We start from the raw sequence: 24,659 nt of genomic DNA, 5'->3' as shown, positions 1-24,659 counted from the left end.
GTGCGTAGGAAATTTTTGAAATTACTACGTTCCCCAACAGGTACATATGCCCTTGGCAAGGATCCACGTATCGACCCTTTTTGTCTATGGGGCAATGAGATATTCATGAACAAGCATCAAGTGAGGAAACTGATAAGGATTATTAGCAAAAAGATATGAATAGTGGTGAGCAAATTATTTGTTTATGCTCTATCCAACACAATAGTGAGTTGTAGGATGGTAACTACAAACTATGCAGCCTTCTCTTTTTACTGCCGATAATGAGTTGTTAGACAACAATGTCAGAATATTTTTCGTTCGCAGTGGCTCCTGAAGTAGTTCACTTAAGATTACCTCGCAAAATACATGATTGATGGACACGCAATGAAGGTTAAAGTATTTCATCCCGACTACAATGAGCATCGAGAAGTCGTAATGAAGACAGTGAAGGATGGACGGGCAGCCATCACAAGGGGTTGGCCTAGAGTCGTGCGCGCACTACTCATGGAGGAGGGCACAATATGGGCATTCCGTTTCACCTTATCCAGCAACCAGAATGTCTTTCGCCTCTCTCTTTACAGTCTTTAGTACAACTATGGTTCATCATTCTTTACTTGGTGCTTATGTAGTTATTCAGTATATGTACATGTGCATCGAATTATTCATTCGTGGTTGAACCTATATTTGTAGTTAACATAGTTGGATATGAAATAAGTGATTGCCTACTTTCAAAATCAGAACATGTGATTTCTAAATTAGGGATTAATTAGGGATTATATTACACACGGTTTGCAAAAGCGAAACGTCTGCGACAGACGTGGTGATCAAAAACGCTTCTAGGATCCACTACGTGTGCGATCAATCTCCACTGCACACACGACATCCTCTTGAAAACTTTTTGCGTTAGGCCACCTTGCCCAAACATTTACCACATAAAAATTGTGTGTGATGGATAATCTTTACCACACAATTTCTTCTATGCACCGTGTGTGATGCATTCAATAATGCAAACAATAAAATTGTTAATATCGTGTGCAATGGAACACTATCACAAACGATTTAACGGGAAAAATTGTGTGTGATGTACCTGTGAACGGAAACGTTTTCCTTGGAGCGACTATGTGGGATATACATACAAACGGAAACGTTTAGCGGGGACTGACTATGTGGGATGTACTTGCGACCAAAAATAATTTCGCCTGTATAATTGTATTTTTTAGCTCTATTGTATGTATTACCATATTTGAGCGCTCGTCGGTTGCACACGACCTTATTTTTTCGAGCGTGTGTGCCAGGATGGCATATCCCCGACGGTTTCTGAATCGTGTGGGAAGGACCCCCCCCCCCCCCTATCGCCCACACTTACTTGGCGACGGTTCCAAACATCTTCGTGGAAAGGGGATAAAATCCGTTTGTATAGCACTGACGCGTACCAGTGTTAGTAAATGCAACTAGTAGATTATTTTGCGATACCTTACAAATTGATAATCTTTTAAAGCTCCAGTTTAGATTCCTTCGTGCGTGATCGAAGGACTAGATGTACATTCACATCTCATTCAATTTCTTAGCATTCAATGTGCTTCTTATCTCCCCCTAATGCGAGAAAATATCATCATCAAAAGTACGACATCGTACGCGGCCATAAACAAGTCTCATTCTAGAGACTTTAGGTACCTTATGATTGACGGAGAATTTTACCTCACATAGATTCCCATTTATCCATGATGGCCCATATATTTACGCGGCCATAAACAAGTCTCATTCTAGAGACTTTAGGTACCTTATGATTGACGGAGAATTTTACCTCACATAGATTCCCATTTATCCATGATGGCCCATATATTTACGCTATGGTGTTGAAATTGTTATGTATCCAGCGCAACCGGTTATCGTAGATGGGAAATACTTGTTGATTTCCACCTTCTAAGTGCAACAAAGAGACTGTATGATATGTAGTTGGTCAAATTTGTTTTATTTATGCAGTAAATCAAATTGAATGCCACCAACAAGATGTTGGGAGATTACAATTGTAGGAGTAATCTTGCTATCAACTTATCCTCTTCACAAGTGATTCCGCAAGACCATTTTGGGTATGTACAGAAAGTACCAAAATGCTCCACGACTATTGCCTAAATCTAGGCAGTAATCATCAAATGAGTATGAACTAAATTCCCCAGCATTATCTATTCTGATGGATTTTATCCTGTGCTCGGATGATTTGCTCTCAATTTAATGATCCGAGCAATCAATTTTGTCAAATCATGGTTCATTATAGAGGTAAGACACACATTGCCCCATCTCGTTGATCCATCTGAAAGCACTATGAAATATCTGAATATTCCATATAACAGTTAAATTGGAACACATATATATATCTCATCTCCAAGGAATTCCGGTGGCACATCCTCTTTTTTGAGATAAGATGACCTTGTGACCAATTTCCCAGTCTGTACATATCGCATACAAAATCCAATGAATTTGAAAAAATCACACCGTTAAATTGTGTCTTGTGGAACCCAATATTTTTCTCATCATCTCAATACCAGGATGACCAAGGCAACCATTTTCATATCTTGAACTTAACAAGATTCTAGAAAATTATCATACGCCCAATGCATATCCAATTTAGTGTATGGATAGTACAATCCAAATTAGAGAAGACATTTACTCGGGATTTCATGCAAATCTCTTTAGCTGAGTCATTAAGTAGGCTTCCAACCTCACTCCCTTTATGGTTTTGAACATAGAAACCATTGTGGGTATCCTTAAAACTCACCAAGATACGAGTAGAATCTAGATACATCAATGCATCCGTGATTCCCATGTAGTGCCCATAGGGACTGGAATTACATCTTGACTAGAACCAACAATTACCACATCATGAACAACATTGTCATGACACTTCACGTACTCTTCTTAGGGGTGTCGAATTACTCTCCCTTAACACCATGTTAGTAGTCCCAGTTTCCACTTAACATATTTCATTCTTCAATTGGATTATTTCATAGGTTTCCCAAGGGAAAGAAACCAATTTCAACATATGACCGAACTCATATAGAAACAATACCTACATTATAAATTGCACATGCCAGAGGACATACCACATGCATCATGTGTGATGACATAGCTATCATATCATGTCGACGAACATATTTTTTTTACAACACATGATGTGTTTATGGACATAATTACAATGGTTGACAAATCTTGGTGACCAAATCTGGTCTCCAAATATGTCACTATAAGCTAAGTCCACTAACATGTCATCGACAAGCAGTAGTGGATCTTCCTTTTGCGGAGCTTCGACATGGCTTTCCACGTTTATGAGAAATGCCTTGGGAACTTTCAACCATCGGGAAATAATTATTATGTCCAGTGAAGCATGCCTAATTCACGACATCGTCACCACCCACGTGGGGTGGCCGCGTGGCGCCCTCGTGGGTCCCCTCTAGCCCCTCTACTCGCAGCTGGCTTCATATTTTCTAGAAATAATTCAGTAAAATCCCCGCTACATTTGGAGCTTCGAAAAATTGTTTTTTGTTTTGTTGCATTTTGCATATGTTGCATTTTAAGAAAGAAAACGCATTAGAATTGCATCATAATGTGAAATATATCATTGGAATAGGATATATTATAGTAGGAAATAGTGATGCATAATGGACGTATCACTCATGTATTATTGGTGATCCCGTTTTTCCTCGTCATAAGGCATTGTTAAAGTAACAAGGATGCTGGCAATAATGAGAACACATTGTCGGCATAATAATGGTATTGGATAGACTCAAACTTATGATATACCACAAGATACCATCATAATTATATTGTATGTATTATCATATGTATGCCACTTTTTCTTACGGTCTTAGACCATGAGAATATCATAGACCTTCGTACCAGATGGTTACTTTGAGGTTGCCAAATGTTTCACCTAACTAGGAGATCATAAAGGTAACTTACGGGTACATCGGGAAACTATGTCAGGACGTGCGATGATTTAAGACTGCTATTTGCTCCTTCAACGATGGGGGGATAATCTTCGGTCCCACTCGGTATTACGGTATCCATCATCGTCTCACCAGACACAAGCATGATATCTCTATGACATATTTCTAACAAGGATGTGGTTGAGAGTGGTGGTGGTTTGCCTTGTGGGTGGACAAAGACGGGATGAGGGGGGGGGGGGGGGGGGGGGGGGGGGGAGCAACAGGATCGAACGATGATTTGTGGCATGGAGCGAAGGAAATGTAGGGTTTGGATATCACTTTGTATAGGAGTGGTGGGAGATAATTGAGCCTGCCAAATTTTTTCTGTCGGGTACCTGTAGGGCTTAAATTATCAATGACGGGGTAGAAGAAAAGCCCGCCATTTGTATTTAACGATGTGGGTATAAGAGTTTTGCATTAGTGTCATCACAATGTCTCTTGCGCGAGTAGTCCCCTCATGCAGGGTACCGGCGTATCCTCATAGCACTCGTACATATTCATGATAGAATCAATGCTATGATTTTTTTTTATATTACCTTTGTGTTGTAATTTGATCTTTTCGTCTTGGTCAATCTAGGATTCATGATCGGCACAAAGCAAAGAAAAATGGACAAGAAGGCAGAGAAGAGTACCCTTGGTACCCTATGAACCGATTGTCAGTTGAGGTCTCGTTCAGATATTGTGAAGAAAGAAACAGTTTTTAGGGATAGAAAGAATCATTTTGATAATGTTGTATAGCGTTTGATCACAAAATTTACCATCCAAATCCAGAGATTTCTTAATCCAAAATTACCCCCCACCACCCCAAAACTTTACACTGTGGGCCCTCCTCTCCGCCCTATTTCCAATCACAAGTTGACATTAGGAGTATGAAATATCAATGTGAGGACGGGTTGGTGGATTGATCACTTTGTGCGGAAGAGCTGCTCCATGTCCTCGAGGTTCCGGCCCCTGGTCTCCGGCAGGCAGGTGTAGATGAACACGAACGAGGCAGCCGCCACGGCGGCATAAAGGTAGAATGCGCCGGCCATGGTGATGGCCCCGTAGAGCGAGATGAAGGTCATGGTGACGATGCCGCTCATGACGCGGTTCATGGCGGTGCCGAGCCCAGCGCCCTGTCCGCGCAGCCGCAGAGGTAGGATCTCCGAGCTGTACACCCATGCCATAGGCCCGAACCCGACGGAGAAGGTGCAGACGAACGCCACCACAGCCGCCACGGCCACGGCGGCCACCGCCGCGTCGTCCTTGGCGCCGGCGAAAGCAGCGAACACGGAGCCCAGCACGAGCAGCGACGCCGTCATGCCGCCGGTGCTTACCAGGAGCAGAGGGCGTCGGCCGACACGGTCGGCGAGCGCCATGGCGATCAGGATCGAGCCCGCCTTGGCCACGCCGAAGAGGACGTTGAGGCCCAGGAGGAGGGTGTTGGATGTGACGCCGGCCATGGCGAGCACGCGCGGGCCGTAGAGCACCACGGAGTCGATGCCCGACGCCTGCTGGAAGAATTGGAGCGCCAGAACTGTGGCCAGCACGCGGCTGACGCCGGCCTTGGTCGCCACCTCATTCCACGTGCTGCCACCGCCGTTGCTGCCGGCGTCGACAACCTCCTCGATCTCCAGCAGACGCTGTTCGGCATCGGCGAGCGTGTCCGACGTCCTGTCGAGCACGGCTTTTGCCTCGTCCAGCCGGCCCTTCATGGCCAGCCACCGCGGCGACTCCGGCATGGTGAGCACGCCAGCCGCCAGAAACACGGTGGGCACAACTCCGGCCGCGAACATCAGCCGCCACGCCAGGTGCGCTGGCAACGCCGAGAAGGCGAAGTTGGAGACGTAGCTCAGCATCACCCCGGTGTTGATAAAAATCTTTACAAAAGGAAGGAACACAATTGTGAAACAAACTCTGAAGCATCATTACGAGTTTGCGAACACAATTGTGAAACAAACTCTGCAGCGCTGACCTCGGGAAGGGAGCTGAGAAGGCCGCGGGAGGAGGCCGGCGCGATCTCGGCAGCGTAGATCGGCGCGATTACGAGCGCGTAGCCGACGCCGATTCCAGAGATGAACCGTCCCGCCATGAGCGCCGTGTACCCGCCGGCGAGCGTCATGATAAGCGGGCCAACGAGGAAGAAGCCGTTGGTGAGCACAATGGTGAGGCGGCGGCCGAGGCGGTCGGAGGTCCAGCCGGCGAGCAGCGCGCCGACAAGCGAGTAGATGTTGATGGCACCAGAGAGCAGCTCGATCTGCGTGTCGCTCACCCCGAGGTCTTCCGCCATGAAGATCTGCGCCCCGCTCATCACCGCCACGTCTACATGCGCATTATTATCAGAGTATGCTCGCGGTCGGAAGTAATTGCAACTGTGCAAGTTTACTCACTGTAGCCCATGAGGACGGAGGTCATGGAGGCGAGCACGGCACAGAAGAAGGGGAACCTGTTGCGGGGCGGCGACGAAGACGCGGCGCCATCGGGCTTCGAGGCGGCCAGCAGCGGAGCCTCGGAGTCCTGCCGGTGCTGCTCCTCCTCCATGGCTAGAACTACTGCCCGTCCCTGGTTTTTGGGTGTGTTTGGCACGGAAATTTCAGTTTACTAGTCATGCAGGAATATTGATGACTGGATCTATCGACGGGCAAGTCAAGCGGCCTGAGAGTGACAGGATGTGTGCCTGTCTGGCTGGCCTTGGCTTCTTGCTACGAACCACATGCTCATGGGAAAGTATCTGGTGTATCGGTGTTTGCGGTGCTACCGATGCATCAAACGTCATAGCGTGTTAAAAAATGTTTCAAAAAATCTGGAAAAAAATGTAGCACATTAACACAATATTGTTCTATGTTGTCGCAAAATTTCAAATTAAAATTCAAAACACTGGACGAGATACAAAAATGACAAATTTAAAGCCCAACTTCTGTTATGTATTATTTAGTGTCGATTTTGTGATTTTTGTAGATTGAGAAATATTTCAAATTTTGAGTTCAATTTTTGCGACAACATAGATGGATGTTGTGTGAATGTGCTATATTTAGTGTCGATGTTGCCTCCACAGCGCCATGGCTTCCTCGTCCATCTCGGCCAGGCTAAGACGGCGCTCCCGCCTCCGGTGTTTGCGACGATCCTCGTCAGTGATAAGCCGCGGGAAAGGTGCCAACTCCTGTGCCCGCTGCCGCGTCGCCACGTCGGTGAAGTTCATGTCCCAACGGGACCGCCGGAGGCGCCACGCCGCAGCGTCGTTCGCGCGGGCACCATCCTGGTCGGTGTCGAAGGTTCCGAGGCCGAGGTGCACGCCGCCGCCCGACCGAATCGAGGCGGAGTAGGTGCCGGACGGGCGCACGCGGACGCCGCAGTAGCCCGAACCTCCCCGGCGGTGAGGTGGCATGGTGGCGCGGTGGTGTCATGTCGGCGGCGAGGAGAGAAAGCAGTAGAGGGAGTGAGAGAGAGCGGCAGAGGGCGCTGCAATTTTATAGGCGTGCCGGACGCGGTGCGGTGCGCCAAATCTAGCACGCGAGCTGTCGCCTTTTCCCGCGCGTGCGCAATCGTTTTCCGCGCGCGCTAGTTTGTCGCCACCCCTGGACCGCGCGAAAACGGGCCGCGCGCGCTAAAAAGTCAGTTACCGCGCGCACGCGTCTTTTAGCGCGGTTGTTAGAGATGCTATTACTAGTCTATATTACTACATTCATAATGGATAGTAACATATGGATGCTAACATGCAACCCTTCATTAATTGAGATATAGACTCATTTTATCTCAAGATGTGTTACGTTACAGTAACATATTATGTTATCACAAGAATCTCTCTCCTCATTAACTCCATGCACATCAGCAAATTTATTTTGGGATGTGTTATGTTACTACCTAAGTTACTCCCACTATGACTAGCCTGAGAGAAATTGTGGACGGCTGTACTTTCTCGCTGCAGCGATAATTATCACTTTATTACATCGCTCAATAGCATAAGTCAACAAATGGTTATACCAAGTTTTCACGTCATCTATAATCAACTTAATAATCCACCTTAGGCTCGCCATAGTGAAAGGAGTAACATGATGCATCTGAAGGCAAATTCACTTATGTGACAAATAATTAATAAGAAGAGAGATGTTTATGATAACATAAAGAGTTAAATTCACCTAAACTACACCAACTTGCACTGCCAGAGTAATTTCATAAAAAAATGAAAACTGAGACAAGTGGGTCACTAAACTTGCACCGTGGGGTAATTTTCATACAAATTAGTCTGAAACAGCCGCGTGGTACGCAACATCGGCAGGGGAACACGCACCGCAGTCCTGATTTAGAATTGGGAGGGGGGAATTTGTGGCAAACCCTGTACTTATGTGAATTATCATGTTGGCACCGATAACGCGCCCCATATCCCTGGGCACGATCATCTTCGGCATCGCATGTTCGTTTCCTTTGTTGGAGATGCACGACAGAGTGGCTGCACTGGATGGAGCCACGTCCTCATGGCATCGGCGAATTTCCTCTGAACTATTGTACGAAATCGAGTTGTCGGCCCTCTCTGCTCCCCTACCTGGGTTCACATAGAAACATAGAAGAAAACAGAGAAACAAAGAGAAGAGGAGTCCAATTCAGAGGTACTCTCCCCCTCAGCGCGCGAAGCTGCGTCACCGTTGATGCTTGCGTCGGCCGTGGGGTTCCTCTTATACGGAGGGGTTTTTGTACTGGCCGAGCTGCTCCGTGGCCTTGTCACGCGCGTCGCTGCTGTCACGCTCCAAGATGTACCTCATGTGTGTGCCCTGCACTCCTTTATTTCCGTGTGATATTTTCTTTGCTTGACACCCTTTATTATTGTGTTTTCAATGGAATGTGGCATACGTATGCATGTATATTGATGTGTATGCATGTATGTGATCTTTCGATTTTTGCTATGTGTTAATAATGACATATTGTTGGGGAACGTAGTAATTTAAAAAAAATCATACGCACACGCAAGATCATGGTGATGCATAGCAACGAGAGGGGAGAGTGTTGTCCACGTACCCTCGTAGACCGAAAGCGGAAGCATTAGCACAACGCGGTTGATGTAGTCGTACATCTTCACGATCCGACCGATCCAAGTACCGAACGTACGGCACCTCTGAGTTCAGCACACGTTCAGCTCGATGACGTCCCACGAACTTCGATCCAGCAGAGCTTTGCGGGAGAATTCCGTCAGCAGGACGGCGTGATGACGGTGTTGGTGATGCTACCGATGCAGGGCTTCGCCTAAACACCGCTACGATATTACCGAGGTGGAATATGGTGGAGGGGGGCACCGCACACGGCTAAGAAATCAATGATCAATTGTTGTGTCTAGAGGTGCCCCTACCCCCGTATATAAAGGAGGGAGGGAGAGGCCGGCCCTAGAGGGGGCGCGCCAAGTGTGGGGAGTCCTACTAGGACTCCCAAGTCCTAGTAGGATCCCCCTTTCCTTTTCGGAGTAGGAGAGAAGGAAAGAGGGGGAGAGGGAGAAGGAAAAGGGGGCTGCACCCCTTGTCCAATTCGGACCAGAGGGGGGGGGGCGCCTCCTTCCTTTTGGCCTTTCTCCTCTATTTCCGTATGGCCCAATAAGGCCCAATACTTCTCCCGGTGAATTCCTGTAACTCCCCGGTACTCCGAAAATACCCGAATCACTCAGAACCTTTCCGATGTCCGAATATAGTCGTCCAATATATCGATCATTACGCCTCGACCATTTCGAGACTCCTCGTCATGTCCCCGATCTCATCCGGCACTCCGAACTACCTTCGGTACATCAAAACACATAAACTCATAATATAAATCGTCACCGAACGTTAAGCGTGCCGACCCTACGGGTTCGAGAACTATCTAGACATGACCGAGACATGTCTCCGGTCAATAACCAATAGCGGAACCTGGATGCTCATATTGGCTCCCACATATTCTACGAAGAACTTTATCGGTCAAACCGCATAACAACATACGTTGTTCCCTTTGTCATCGTTATGTTACTTGTCCGAGATTCAATCGTCGGTATCTCAATACCTAGTTCAATCTCGTTACCGGCAAGTATCTTTACTCGTTATGTAGTGCATCGTCCCACAACTAACTCATTAGTCACATTGCTTGCAGGGCTTATAGTGATGTACATTACCGAGAGGGCCCACAAGTACCTCTCCGACAATCGGAGTGACAAATCCTAATCTCAAAATACGCCAACTCAACAAGTACCTTCAGAGACACCTGTAGAGCACCTTTATAATCACCCAGTTATGTTGTGACGTTTGGTAGCACACAAAGTGTTCCTCCGGTAAACGGGGGTTGCATAATATCATAGTCATAGGAACATGTATAAGTCATGAAGAAAGGAATAGCAACATAGTAAATGATCAAGTGCTAAGCTAACGGAATGGGTCAAGTCAATCACATCATTCTCTAATGATGTGATCCCGTTAATCAAATGACAACTCATGTCTATGGCTAGGAAACTTAACCATCTTTGATTCAACGAGCTAGTCAAGTAGAGGCATACTAGTGACATTATGTTTGTCTATGTATTCACACATGCACTAAGCTTCCGGTTAATACAATTCTTGCATGAATAATAAACATTTATCGTGCAATAAGGAAATAAATAATAACTTTATTATTGCCTTTAGGGCATATTTCCTTCAGTCTCCCACTTGCACTAAAGTCAATAATCTAGTTCACATTATCATGTGATTTTACACCAATATTCACACCTTTATGTGATTAATACCCATAGTTCACATCGTCATGTGATGAACACCCAAAGGGTTTACTAGAGTCAATAATCTAGTTCACATCGCTATGTGATTAACACCCAAAGAGTACTAAGGTATTATAATGTTTTGCTCGTGAGAGAAGTTTAGTCAACGGGTCTGTCACATTCAGCGCCGTATGTATTTTGCAAATATTCTATGTCTACAATTCTCTGCACGGAGCTACTCTAGCTAATTGCTCCCACCTTCAATATGTATCCAGATTGAGACTTAGAGTCATCTTGATCGATGTAAAAGCTTGCATCGATGTAACTCTTTACGACGGGCTCTTTTATCACCTCCATAATCGAGAAATATTTCCTTAGTCCTAACTAAGGATATTCTTGACCGCTGTCCAGTGATGAACTCTTAGATCAAAATTGTACTCCCTTGCCAAACTCAGAACAAAGTATACAATAGGTTTGGTACACAACATAGCATACTTTTATAGAACCTATGACTAAGGCATAGGGAATGACTTTTCATTCTCTTTTTATTTCTGCCATGGTCGGGTTTTGAGTCTTACTCAACTTCACACCTTGCAACACAGGCAAGAACTCCTTCTTTGATTGTTCCATTTTGAACTACTTCAAAAACTTATCAAGGTATGTACTCATTGAAAAATCTTATCAAGCGTCTTCATCTATCTCTATAGATCTTGATGCTCAATGTGTAAGCAGCTTCACCAAGGTCTTTCATTGAAAAACTTTTATTCAAGTATCCTTTTATGCTATCCAGAAATTCTATATCATTTCCAATCAACAATATGTCGTCCACATATAATATCAGAAATGCTACAGAGCTCCCACTCACTTTCTTGTAAATACAGGCTTCTCCAAAAGTATGTATAAAACCATATGCTTTGATCACACTATCAAAGCGTTTATTCCAACTCCAAGAGGCTTGCACCAATCCATAAATGGATTGCTGGAGCTTGCACACTTTGTTAACACCTTTCAGATCGACAAAACCTTCTGGTTGCATCATATACAACTCTTCTTCCAGAAATCCATTCAGGAATGCAATTTTGACATCCATTTGCCAAATTTCATAATCATAAAATGCGTCAATTGCTAACATGATTCGGACAGACTTAAGCATTGCTATGGGTGAGAAGGTCTCATCGTAGTCAACCCCTTGAACTTGTCTAAAACCTTTCGCAACAAGTTGAGCTTTGTATATAGTAACACTACTATCAGTGTCCGTCTTCCTCTTGACGATCCATTTATTCTCTATGGCTTGCCGATCATCGGGCAAGTCCACCAAAGTCCACACTTTGTTCTCATACATGGATCCCATGTCAGATTTCATGGCCTCAAACCATTTTGCGGAATCTGGGCTCATCATCGCTTCCTCATAGTTCGTAGGTTTATCATGGTCTAGTAGCATGACTTCCAGAATAGGATTATCGTACCACTCTGGTGCGGACCATACTATGGAAGACCTACGAGGTTCTGTAGTAACCAGATTTGAAGTTTCATGATCATCATCATTAGCTTCCTCACTAATTGGTGTAGGCATCACTGGAACTGATTTCAGTGATGAACTATTTTCCAATTCAGGAGAAGGTACTATTACCTCATCAAGTTATACTTTTCTCCCACTCACTTCTTTCGAGAGAAACTCCCTCTCTAGAAAGGACCCATTCTTAGCAACGAATATTTTGCCTTCGGATCTGTGATTAGAAGGTGTACCCAACAGTCTCCTTTGGGTATCCTATGAAGACACATTTCTCCAATTTGGGTTTGAGCTTATCAGGTTTAAACTTTTTCACATAAGCATCGCAACTCCAAACTTTAAGAAACAACAGCTTAGGTTTATTGCTAAACCATAGTTCATACGGTGTCGTCTCAATAGATTTAGATGGTGCCCTATTTAACGTGAATGCAGCTATTTCTAATGTATTACCCCAAAACGATATTGGTAAATCGGTAAGAGACATCATTGATCGCACCATATCAAATAAAGTGTGGTTATGACGTTCAGACACACCGTTACGCTGTGGTGTTCCAAGTGGCATGAGTTTGTGAAACTATTCCACATTATTGTAACTGAAGGCCAAACTCGTAACTCAAATATTCATCCATACGATCAGATTGTAGAAACTTTATTTTCTTGTTATGATGATTTTCCACTTCACTCTGAAATTCTTTGAACCTTTCAACTGTTTCAGACTTATGTTTCATCAAGTAGATATACCCATATCTGCTCAAATCATCTGTGAAGGTCAGAAAATAACGATACCTGCCACGAGCCTTAATACTCATTGGTCTTCATACATCAGTATGTATTATTTCCAACAAGTCAGTAGCTCGTTCCATTGTTCCAGAGAATGGAGTTTTAGTCATCTTGCCCAAAAGGCACGGTTCGCAAGCATCAAATGATTCGTAACCAAGTGATTCTGAAAATCCATCTTTATGGAGTTTCTTCATGCGTTTTACACCGATATGACCCAAACGGTAGTGCCACAAATAAGTTGCACTATCATTATTAACTTTGCATCTTTTGGCATAAATATTATGAATATGTGTATCACTAAGATCGAGATCCAACAAACTATTTTCATTGGGTGTATGACCATTGAAGGTTTTATTCATGTAAACAGAACAACAATTATTCTCTGACTTTAAATGAATAACCATATTGCGATAAACATGATCAAATCATATTCATGCTCAACGCAAACGCCAAATAACATTTATTTAGGTTTAACACTAATCCTGAAAGTATAGGTAGTGTGTGATGATGAGCATATTAATCTTGGAACTACTTCCAACACTCATCGTCACTTCCCCCTCAACTAGTCTCTGTTTACTCTGTAACTCCTGTTTCGAGTTACTAATCTTAGCAACCGAAAAAGTATCAAATACTCAGGGGCCACTATAAACACCAGTAAGGCACACATCAATAACCTGTATATCAAATATACCCTTGTTCACTTTGCCATCCTTCTTATCCACCAAATATTCAGGGCATTTCTGCTTCCAGTGTCCATTTCCTTTGCAGTGTAAGCACTCAGTTTTAGGCTTTGGTCCAACTTTGGGCTTCTTCGCGCGAGTGACAACTTGCTTGTCATTCTACTTGAAGTTCCCTTTCTTGCTCTTTGCCCTTTTCTTGAAAGTAGTGGTCTTGTCAATCATCAACACTTGATGCTCTTTTCTTGATTTCTACCTTCGTCGATTTCAACATCACGAAGAGCTCGGGAATCGTTTTCGTCATCCCTTGCATACTATAGTTCATCATGAAGTTCTAGCAACTTGGTGATGGTGACTAGAGAACTCTGTCAATCACTATCTTATCTGGAAGATTAACTCCCACTTGATTCAAGCGATTGTAGTACCCAGACAATCTGAGCACATGCTCACTAGTTGAGCAGTTCTCCTCCATTTTTTAGCTATAGAACTTGTTGGAGACTTCATATCTCTCAACTCGGGTATTTGCTTGTAATATTAACTTCAACTCCTGGAACATCTCATATGGTCCATGACGTTCAAAACGTCTTTGAAGTCCCGATTCTAAGCCGTTAAGCATGGTGCACTAAACTATCAAGTAGTCATCATATTGAGCTAGCCAAACGTTCATAACGTCTACATCTGCTCCTGCAATAGGTCTGTCACCTAGAGGTGCATCAAGGACATAATTCTTCTGTGCAGCAATGAGGATAAACCTTAGATCACGGATCTAATCCGCATCATTGCTACTAACATCTTTCAACATAGTTTTTCTCTAGGAACATATCAAAAATAAACATAGGGAAGCAACAACGCGAGCTATTGATCTACAACATAATTTGCAAAATACTATCAGGACTAAGTTCATGATAAATTAAAGTTCAATTAATCATATTACTTAGAACTCCCATTTAGATAGACATCCCTCTAATCATCTAAGTGATCATGTGATCCAAATCAACTAAACCATGTCCGATCATCACGTGAGATGGAGTAGTTTTCAATGGTGAACATCACTATGTTGATCATATCTACTATATGATTCACGCTCGACCTTTCTGTCTCAGTGTTCCGAGGCCATATCTACATATGCTAGGCTCGTCAAGTTTAACCTGAGTATTCCGCGTGTGCAACTGTTTTGCACCTGTTGTATTTGAACGTAGAGACTATCACACCCGATCATCACGTGGTGTCTCAGCACGAAGAACTTTCACAATGGTGCATACTCAGGGAGAACACTTATACCTTGAAATTTAGTGAGAGATCATCTTATAATGCTACCGTCAATCAAAGTAAAATAAGATGCATAAAGGATAAACATCACATGCAATCAATGTAAATGATATGATATGGCCATCATCATCTTATGCTTGTGATCTCCATCTCCGAAGCACCGTCATGATCACCATCGTCACCGGCGCGACACCTTGATCTCCATCGTAGCATCATTGTCGTTTCACCACCTGTTGCTTCTACGACTATCGCTACCACTTAGTGATAAAGTAAAGCAATTACAGGGCGATTGCATTGCATACAATAAAGCGGCAACCATATGGCTCCTGCCAGTTGCCGATAACTTTGTTACAAAACATGATCATCTCATATAATAAAATTTAGCATCATGTCTTGACCATATCACATCACAACATGCCCTGCAAAAGCAACTTAGACGTCCTCTATTTTGTTGTTGCAAGTTTTACATGGCTGCTATGGGCTAAGCAAGAATTGTTCTTACTTACGCATCAAAACCACAATGATAGTTCGTCAAGTTAGTGCTGTTTTAACCTTCTCAAGGACCGGGCGTAGCCACACTCGGTTCAACTAAAGTTGGAGAAATTGACACCCGCCAGCCACCTATGTGCAAAGCACGTCGGTAGAACCAGTCTCGCGTAAGCGTACGCGTAATGTCAGTCTGGGCCGCTTCATCCAACAATACTGTGGAACCAAAGTATGACATGCTGGTAAGCAGTATGACTTGTATCGCCCACAACTCACTTGTGTTCTACTCGTGCGTATAACATCTACGAATAAAATCTGGCTCTGATACCACTGTTGGGGAACGTAGTAATTTCAAAAAAATTCTTACGCACACGCAAGATCATGGTGATGCATAGCAATGAGAGAGGAGAGTGTTGTCCATGTACCTTAGTAGACCGAAAGCGGAAGCGTTAGCACAACGTGGTTGATGTAGTCGTACGTCTTGATGATCCGACCGATCTAAGTACCAAACGCACGACACCTCCGAGTTCAGCACATGTTCAGCTCGATGACGTCCCATGAACTCCGATCCAGCAGAGCTTTGCGGGAGAGTTCCATCAGCACGACGGCGTGATGGCGGTGTTGGTGATGCTACCAACGCAGGGCTTCGCCTAAGCACCGCTACAATATTATCGAGGTGGAATATGGTGGAGGGGGGAACCGCACACGGCTAAGAGATCAATGATCAATTGTTGTGTCTAGAGGTGCCCCCTGCCCCCGTATATAAAGGAGGGAGGGAGAGGCCGGCCCTAGAGGGGGCGCGCCAAGTGTGGGGAGTCCTACTAGGACCCCCAAGTCCTAGTAGGATTCCCCTTTCCTTTCCGGAGTAGGAGAGGAGGAAAGAGGGGGAGAGGGAGAAGGAAAAGGGGGCCGCACCCCTTGTCCAATTTGGACCAGAGGGTGGGCGCGCACCTCCTTCCTTTTGGCCTTTCTCCTCTATTTCCGTATGGCCCAATAAGGCCCAATACTTCTCCCGGTGAATTCCCGTAACTCCCTGGTACTCCGAAAATACTCGAATCACTCAGAACCTTTCCGATGTCCGAATATAGTCGTCCAATATATTGATCTTTACGTCTTGACCATTTCGAGACTCCTCGTCATGTCCCCGATCTCATCCGGGACTCTGAACTACCTTCGGTACATCAAAACACATAAACTCATAATATAAATCGTCACTGAATGTTAAGCATGCGGACCCTACGGGTTCGAGAACTATGTAGACATGACCGAGACACGTCTCCGGTCAATAACCAATAGCGGAACCTGGATGCTCATATTGGCTCCCATATATTCTACGAAGATCTTTATCGGTCAAACCGCATAACAACATATGTTGTTCCCTTTGTCATCGGTATGTTACTTGCCCGAGATTCGATCGTCGGTATCTCAATACCTAGTTCAATCTCGTTACCGGCAAGTATCTTTACTCGTTAAGTAATGCATCATCCCGCCACTAACTCATTAGTCACATTGCTTGCAAGGCTTATAGTGATGTATATTACCGAGAGGGCCCAGAGATACCTCTCCGACAATCGGAGTGACAAATCCTAATCTCGAAATACGCCAACTCAACAAGTACCTTCAGAGACACCTGTAGAGCACCTTTATAATCACCCAGTTATGTTGTGACGTTTGGTAGCACACAAAGTGTTCCTCCGGTAAACGGGGGTTGCATAATATCATAGTCATAGGAACATGTATAAGTCATGAAGAAAGGAATAGCAACATAGTAAATGATCAAGTGCTAAGCTAACGGAATGGGTCAAGTCAATCACATCATTCTCTAATGATGTGACCCCGTTAATCAAATGACAACTCATGTCTATGGCTAGGAAACTTAACCATCTTTGATTCAACGAGCTAGTCAAGTAGAGGCATACTAGTGACATTATGTTTGTTTATATATTCACACATGTACTAAGTTCTCGGTTAATACAATTCTAGCATGAATAATAAAAATTTATCATGAAATAAGGAAATAAATAATAACTTTATTATTGCCTCTAGGGCATATTTCCTTCACATATGAAATCATGAGATTTGTGGGAGGGATTCTTTGCGGCGGACATGGAGAAGATCTACCAGTCTACACAAGATAGCCAGATAGACATTTGGCAGAGTGGCTCCAGAGGTGATGTTCACTTGGATCAACAACATTCTAGTGACTCGGTGTGCTCCCTGTGATGCAGAAGATAGCTGAGAAGTGATTTAACGACCTCACGATGTGCATCGAGACCATGGCAACCCCGGAGGAGAGGTTGTGGATGTGGCCGAGTCTAAATCCAACCACCATACCCATGACGGGTGAGTTGGTTAAATGGGCTCTTTTGGAGGTTGGACCTTCGGCTCCAAAACATGAGAATCCATTGTCCTTGATGTAATGCATTACATCGATCCATGTTTGAATTTTGATGCAACAATTTATGAATGTAATGCAATGCAATAGGATATCCATGTTTGGAGGCTGCTGCTAAGCTGGCTATATTGGAGGGTTGGCTGTTGAACTTGCAAAGAGATCCTACCCTTCCTGATCAGTGGGCATGGCCCTCCAAATCTGGGTCCTTTTCGGCCAAAGGGTTTTATACTATCATGCACTCTCACATGCCCACTGTTCTGCCATGCAAATGGTTATGGAAGAGCAAATGCACAATGAAGATAAAAGTCTTTGGTTGGTTACTATTCTTTGATAGACTTAACACCAAGGATATGCTTGTTCGAAGGCACTAGAGGTCACCAGATGAGGATAATATTTGTGTTATTTGTAATGCTTATGTCCACGAGGACAGAACCCACTTGTTTTTCCAGTGCAATTTCAGCTGCAGGGTGTGGAATTTTCTTCAGATTGACCGGTCCCAGGGGTCTAACACCCAGGAGTGTGTTCATAATGCCAGAACCAGCTTTGGCCTTCCTTTCTTCTATGAGGTGATGCTCACAGCAGCATGGAATATTTGGATCTTAAGAAATCGGAGGATCTTTAGGGGGGAGCAGGCTCGTTTTGCTTCTTGGAGATGCAATTTTGTACATGATATCCTTCTGTTAGCTCGCAGGCTCAATGCTAGCATTAGAGCCCAACTAATAGCTTGGGTCAATGCCCTTTTGTAAATATAGGTTAGCTTCAGGTTGGGTCAAGGCCCTCTTGTACTTATAGGTAAGTATTAGATAGGTTCTCTGTTTTCTTTTGGCACAGTCTCAGTGCTTGTACATTGTTGAACCTTTTTTTTTCTAATAAATGGGCTGTGGGGTTTTACCCCACAGTAAATATTCAAAAAAAACAACACAAAAAAACACTATCATGGCAGCAAAATATGTTGCCGCGACTAAGCTATTTTTCCATTGGTGATCTTACCAGTGGTGGGTGCGGAGGACTGCTCGCCACTAGTTAGTACTATGCAGTGGAGTGGAGGGTAACAGTAGACACCCTCTAGAGGTAAACGGATTACCAGTGACGAGCGGGGCACCCGCCACTGGTAAGATCAGGGCGCCCGCCACTCATAGGCCATTTTACGTCCACCATTGCGAGTGTGTTCTGCAGTAGTGATTGTTGCTCTTAATAGTTTGTGTGTGGCCTATCGTTAATACCACATCTACAAAAAAAATCAGAAGGAGGAAGTTATGGCTAAGGTGGAGATGGGGTGAAATTCAAGGGGTGAGGTCCATAGTGAAATTCAGGACACTAATTGGACCTCACAAGAGTATCATTCATTACCACCTAAACAGAAACATGATATGGCGCCCTAATTAATGATTTAAAATAGGGTTCCTCATATTACCATACAATATCATATCACATTAAACGATAAATCTTAATTGCAAATAAATCTGAGCTACAACATGTATTGAGATTATACAAATGAATAAATTAACTCTCACCATGACGGCTAACAACTCGATGCATAGCATCATATACTAAGATTATGTATATGATAGATAGTTTATGACACTCTCACTATGAGAGGTTTTAGGAAGGGACACCTGACGCCGTGCACGGGCACGACTCTCACATCCCAAACTTTAGCATCTTTTATGTACCAGTGATGCAAAAACATTTATAGCTAGTGGATATATGAGTTAATAATTAAGGTTAAACAACCCTCTTAACTCCTCTTTAGTGTAGGTGAATTATCTAACATACTACCTCCGTTCTAAAATGTAAGACGTTTTGGCAGGCTAAACTAGCCTACCAAAATGTCTTATATTTTGTTATGGAGGTAGTACAAAGTAAAATAAGACGGATGAGCATAGAGTTTTTACGTGAAAAAACAAAACGGAAACTGGTTTACCTATAAGCGTCACTCATAAAATGTTATATATTTTTGAGGGACACTAAAAAATCCAATTCATAACAAAAATAGATAAGTGAATTATTTAAAAACATGGTTCTAGAATGCATTTGGTAGCTTGCTACAGATGATTGCAGCCATGCATATTTGTCTTGAATCACTAGTGGATGGTTAATACCAGTTTATTTATCATCTGACTTCTTCGCAATAGGAAAAAGGCTTCTGAGTAATTTTATTGATAAGAGGGAGAGTACAACGCAGAGTACTTAGGCTGCAAGTGGGACTCCTATGCCCACTTCATCCCAATACAACTTGGTGGCGTGAGCGGGCAGCCCGCCAAAGCCTAGACAGATTAAGTGCCTTTGGACCATGAAGGTGTGGAGGATCTCGGCCTCCCACTGGCAGCAGGGACCCTGTTCTCGTTCTTGTTAGGTTCTGTGTCCTGGTTGGGGCTGTGTGGTGGCGGCGATGTCCCTCAGTAGGTATAATATCTCCCACATTCTATCCCCACCTCAATGATGCGTCTAGTGTCGTCGGAGGGCATGTGAAGGTGTGTCTCCGTCGGATCTCGCGGGATTCGACCGGTGCTGGTCTTCGGTGGGTCTGTTTGGATCCGGTCTTTGTTCGTCTTGGTTTGTGTGTTTATAGGTTTGATGCTTCCGATCTACGACTTTCTTCATCGGCGATGGTTGCTGCTCTGGTGCGCTGGTCCTACGGGGCCTTAGTACGATGACGTCCTGACTGTTTACTATAACAAGGTTTGCCCAGCTGCAGTGAGGCGGGGGCGATGACGGCGACACGCCTTCTGCTCGCTCCAGTGCTTGTAGTTGTCACTAGACGGTCCATGGACCCGGCTGTAATTTTTGTTACCTCTTGTGTTCTTTATACTACCACGATTGAAGATGAATAGATAAAAAGTTTCTAAAAGATGTGGGTATAGTGGGGTAAGCTGTAGAACTAGAACGCTAACAAATGAATCGATCATCGAGAAAACATAGAACATGTTAGATGGGGAAGACATGTATGAGATCTCAGATTGGGTAAGATCGTGAGATCAACTTCAAATTTTCATATTTGACATTTTTACTAATGATAACATTCATGCGAGGTATGTCTACAACTCCCAAAAAATCAGCTCAAAACTTGATGTACATTTGAAGATTAAAAAAAGACAAATTCAAATGTGAATAGTGTTAGCTTTTGATGAATAATACGTTGACACTATTCACACCCAATTTTATCTTTTTTTGTTTCTGTTAATACAGGTCGAATTAGGAGATAAAACCTTTTGAGGTTGAACATAAAAAATTGATGTGTGTCTACAATTTTTTAGAATGTTTGAACATGTAGATATTTTTCAAAAAAATCAATCACAATGATCTCACACAAGTCTCCCCATGTAAGATGGCGCTCACAACAGGACATCACTGAGCTTGCATTCTTTACACGACACTGCCCATCAGGTCGTGGACGTGCATCAACGAGGTCGGTCTCGAGTGCAAGTGTGTCTGACCATCATTTTGTCCTGGCCCAGCATGCCCGACGGCTTGGTAGTCGCCACCTGCGCAAGCGCAACAAACCGGCTGAGGACCTTGCGACAGATTTTGTAAGAGCATCTCCAGCCGCGCCCCCAACAGGCCTTCCCAGACGAATTTTTAGCGTCGGTGGCCGAAAATCGGCCCAACCGCACCCCCAGGATCTCGTTTAGCGTCGGTTTGGGCGAAATTCAGAGCCGATAATCCCGCCCCGAACCCAAGCGACCGGGTGTCGCCCGGGCGCGCCGGCTGAAGCGAAAAGCGGCGTGGGGCCGCTCTGTCGGCGACTGGAAGACTTTTTTCAGCCGTTTCCTCCCGCTTCCCCCTCTCTTCTCCATTCCCGCCGTTCCGCCCGCCTCCACCCTGCCGTTCCGCCCACCATGCCGCCGAAGAAGTACGTGATGCCGAGCGCCGCGACGGATCCTGCCGCCACCGCCCCGTCGAAGCAAAGGAAGCCTAGGGATCCGCTGTCCAAGCCCCCCCGCATGACCAACACCGAGTGGAAGGCATATGTGGAACGTTGGGAGGCCGTCACCGCCGACAAGCGCAACAGGGCCAAGAAGGCCAGGGAGAAAGCGGCGCACGCTGCGGCAGCGGCGGCTGCGGAGCATGCGGCGGCCGAACAAGCGGAGGCGGCGCGCGCGGCGATGATGAATCCACCCGGGCATCCGTACGCGGCCTGGAGCCAGCAAAGCGTCGGCTCTCCGGCCGGGTTCTCGTCGTCGCCGCACCCATGGAGCACGCCGTTGCCGAGCTATGCCAACGGGGATGCCCATGGCGGCTTCAACCCCAACATCACCTTCCCCCATGGGCGCCCCATCCAGCGCACGCCCTCGCCTGCATTCGCCGGCGTGCAGTACCCGTCGTACACGTACTCGCCGCCGGACTACGCAGCCTCACCGACGTCGCCTCTCCGCCGCGGCGTATACTCACAAGCCTCTTCCTCGTCGCATCTCGGCGACGCCGACACAACGGAGGCCGTCATGGAGGACATCATCGCAGCCGGCTCGGCTGCGGCCGCCGCTTCCCCCGAGTTCGCTACGCAGGACCTCGCCGACATGGACGACGAGCTCGACTACGGCGAGGAAGAGCCGGAGGAGGAGGAGGAAGAGGAGGAGCCGGCGCCGATGAGGAAAAGCAAGAAGAAGAAGAAGAAGAAGAAGAAGAAGAAGAAGAAGAAGAAGAAGAAGAAGAAGAAGAAGAAGAAGAAGAAGAAGAAGAAGAAGAAGAAGGCCAAGTCCGGCGAGCCACGCATCAAATGGGCGTCCAAGGAAGAAGAGTGCCTCGCCGAAGCGTGGAACGTTGTCTGCCTCAACCCGGTCACCGGCACGAATCAGAGCATCGAGACGTATTGGAACCGCATCGAGGCCGAGTTCGACGAGCGGAAGCTCGTCGACCCCTACTTCAAAGGCATGCACATGAAGCACGGGTCGAAGGCGATGGCGAACCATTGGTCGCTCATTCAAACGGCGTGCAGCAAATGGCATGGGATCGTCGAGGAGGTCGCGGCTCGCCCGGAGAGCGGCACTAGTGTCGAGGATCAGGTATCACACGCCGTCCATGTTGCTGCCTTTCGCCGCACGCGCGCTCTTTCACCTTGTGCGCGCCCTGGGCGTGCCCTGGCGGCTGATGACGATGAGACCAGGGCTGATGATGTCTGTGCCTCGGCGATGCCCAGCCCCACCGACGATGCCTTCGCCGCGCCCAGCAGCACAGAAGACGCGCCGAACAGCCCGGAAGCCACGTCGATTCCTCCCAGCCCGCGTACGCTGACGACTACGCCGCCAGAGGTTGAACTCGACGCTTGATGTACTCCTTCCGTGCCCTTCTTTTTTTGTACGCCGAACTACTGCGTGTCCTTTTATTTTGATCGCCGAACTATGGCACCGAGTCGCCGAACTATTGCGATGATCGCCGGTTTGTTGTTTCTTTGAGCGGGAATGATATTTTTCGAATATGGAGCGCCTTGGAGGGCGGCGCCTGGGCGCGTGGCTAGGGAAAAACAAACCCCAGGGGCCGATCTAGCGCCGTCTCACCCCAGGCCGGTGTTTTTCGGCGCCCTGGGAGGCCGAACGGCTGGAGATGCTCTAACGACGCAACAACCGGCCATTGACACACCTTCATTGGTCGAGAGTTGTCTTACACCACATGCGCCGCAAAGAATCGGGGGTGGTGCATCGCAGCCAGCCATCGCCTGTTCTCGTTCCCCTGGAACTCCATCCTAGCGTTGCGGCCTCTTGCCCTGTGCCCTCTCCTTCTCACCGTTTTCCTCACTCGGCCGTTGCGTGAAGGAGGCCTCGATCTCGCCTTGTGATCTTGCGGTCCCGGCCTAAGAGCATCTCTAGCAGACCCCGCATCCCGCCGACCCGCAAAACGCGTTTGTAGTTTGCGGAAAACGCGTTTTAAGAGTCGGTTTTTGCTACGGCAGACAGGCCCCTCAAACTTAAACTGTAAAATGGAATATTCGCTTATATTCTTTCCCCACGTCTTCTTCTTCCTCTCGTCCATGTCCATGGTCAGATAGCTTGCTCCCGCAAAACCGACGAATAACACATGAAGTGGTCAAAAATGGAGCCGCAGGATCCATCCATTAGCTAACCAGCTCTACTCGAATCGACCGAGAGCTAGCTAGCTAGCTCTGCTCGAATTCATCCAGGAGGGAGCTAGCTAGCTAGCCTAGCTCGAATCCATCCAGTAGCTAGCTATCTCCTCCGTCGCCGCGCGCTGCGGCCGGGGCGGATGACGCAGCCGGGTGGCCGGCGCGGACGGACGGGCGCGGCGGCCGGGCAAGCTTCATGGCCGGGCGGATGGGCGAGGCGGCCGGGCGAGCTTCATGGCGTTGGCGGGAGGAGAGATTTCTCAACCGCCAACATTGACCGGTATTCAGGGGCCTAGAAAAGTAGCCTTCAAAACTGTAGATATGAGGATTTCGGCTTCGCGTTCACGGGCCCCTTAAAAAAATTTAAGGGTCGGACGATTTTAAGGGGCCTGTTTGGGTCTGTTTTTCCGACTGAAACTATAAAAAACGATTATTTTGCGGGTTTGATCACTTATGCGGGGTCTGCTAGAGATGCTCTAAAAAGCAACGGTGGCCATCCCCACTATCTGCAACCGCCCGTCTGCCTCCTAGATTCGGCCGGCGCTGCTTGTCCACCGGCCAAACCAAGAAGACCGACGATGGGGTACTTGAATAGGACGGACTCTATAACGATCGAGATGGCGAGGGAGGCCGATCTCTCAGTGAAGGTGGCACCCGCATCGATAGGGCCTGCGAGCTGGCCACGCCAATGTGGCCGGCGTGCGCGCTGAGTGTGGCGGTTGACTACATGCATGTCCCTGGGCACCATGGGCTGCGTCTGAGGTCCCGAGAAACGTCAAGCAAGTCGCTGTCCTTGGTAGGCTTGGTTTGCCGGGCCTACCTGGTCCATTGGCACTCGGCATC

General features: G+C 46.2%; 1 protein-coding gene across 3 annotated transcripts; it reads right to left on the bottom strand.

Annotated features, from left to right (window-relative positions):
• Nucleotides 1–4,659: 4,659 nt before the first annotated feature.
• Nucleotides 4,660–6,620, bottom strand: LOC123110871 (polyol transporter 5). Of its 3 annotated transcripts, none has more exons than XM_044531503.1 (3): nucleotides 6,388–6,620; nucleotides 5,917–6,263; nucleotides 4,660–5,757 (listed from the first exon to the last, which is right to left on the bottom strand). In XM_044531503.1, exons 1-3 carry the CDS (start codon nucleotides 6,480–6,482, stop codon nucleotides 4,868–4,870), a joined length of 1,332 nt encoding a protein of 443 aa, XP_044387438.1. In that variant the 5' UTR covers nucleotides 6,483–6,620; the 3' UTR covers nucleotides 4,660–4,867. The 3 variants fall into 3 exon arrangements, with proteins under 3 accessions (XP_044387438.1, XP_044387436.1, XP_044387437.1); XM_044531501.1 differs by having other exon boundaries at nucleotides 4,660–5,821; nucleotides 6,332–6,608; XM_044531502.1 differs by having other exon boundaries at nucleotides 4,660–5,821; nucleotides 6,388–6,564.
• Nucleotides 6,621–24,659: the final 18,039 nt, after the last annotated feature.

Source organism: Triticum aestivum, chromosome 5B (assembly GCF_018294505.1).
Source record: "Triticum aestivum cultivar Chinese Spring chromosome 5B, IWGSC CS RefSeq v2.1, whole genome shotgun sequence".
Lineage (NCBI taxonomy): Eukaryota > Viridiplantae > Streptophyta > Magnoliopsida > Poales > Poaceae > Triticum > Triticum aestivum.
This window is presented reverse-complemented; position numbering and strand designations above follow the sequence as displayed.

Excerpts from the sequence above, each read along its gene's own strand:
- LOC123110871 (XM_044531501.1), bottom strand. The coding sequence starts at position 6,482 with ATGGAGGAGGAGCAGCACCGGCAGGACTCCGAGGCTCCGCTGCTGGCC. Across the intron at positions 6,264-6,331 it reads CTCCGTCCTCATGGGCTACA|ACGTGGCGGTGATGAGCGGG; the intron begins GTGAGTAAACTT and ends ATGCGCATGTAG. Across the intron at positions 5,822-5,916 it reads TTCTCAGCTCCCTTCCCGAG|ATTTTTATCAACACCGGGGT; the intron begins GTCAGCGCTGCA and ends CCTTTTGTAAAG.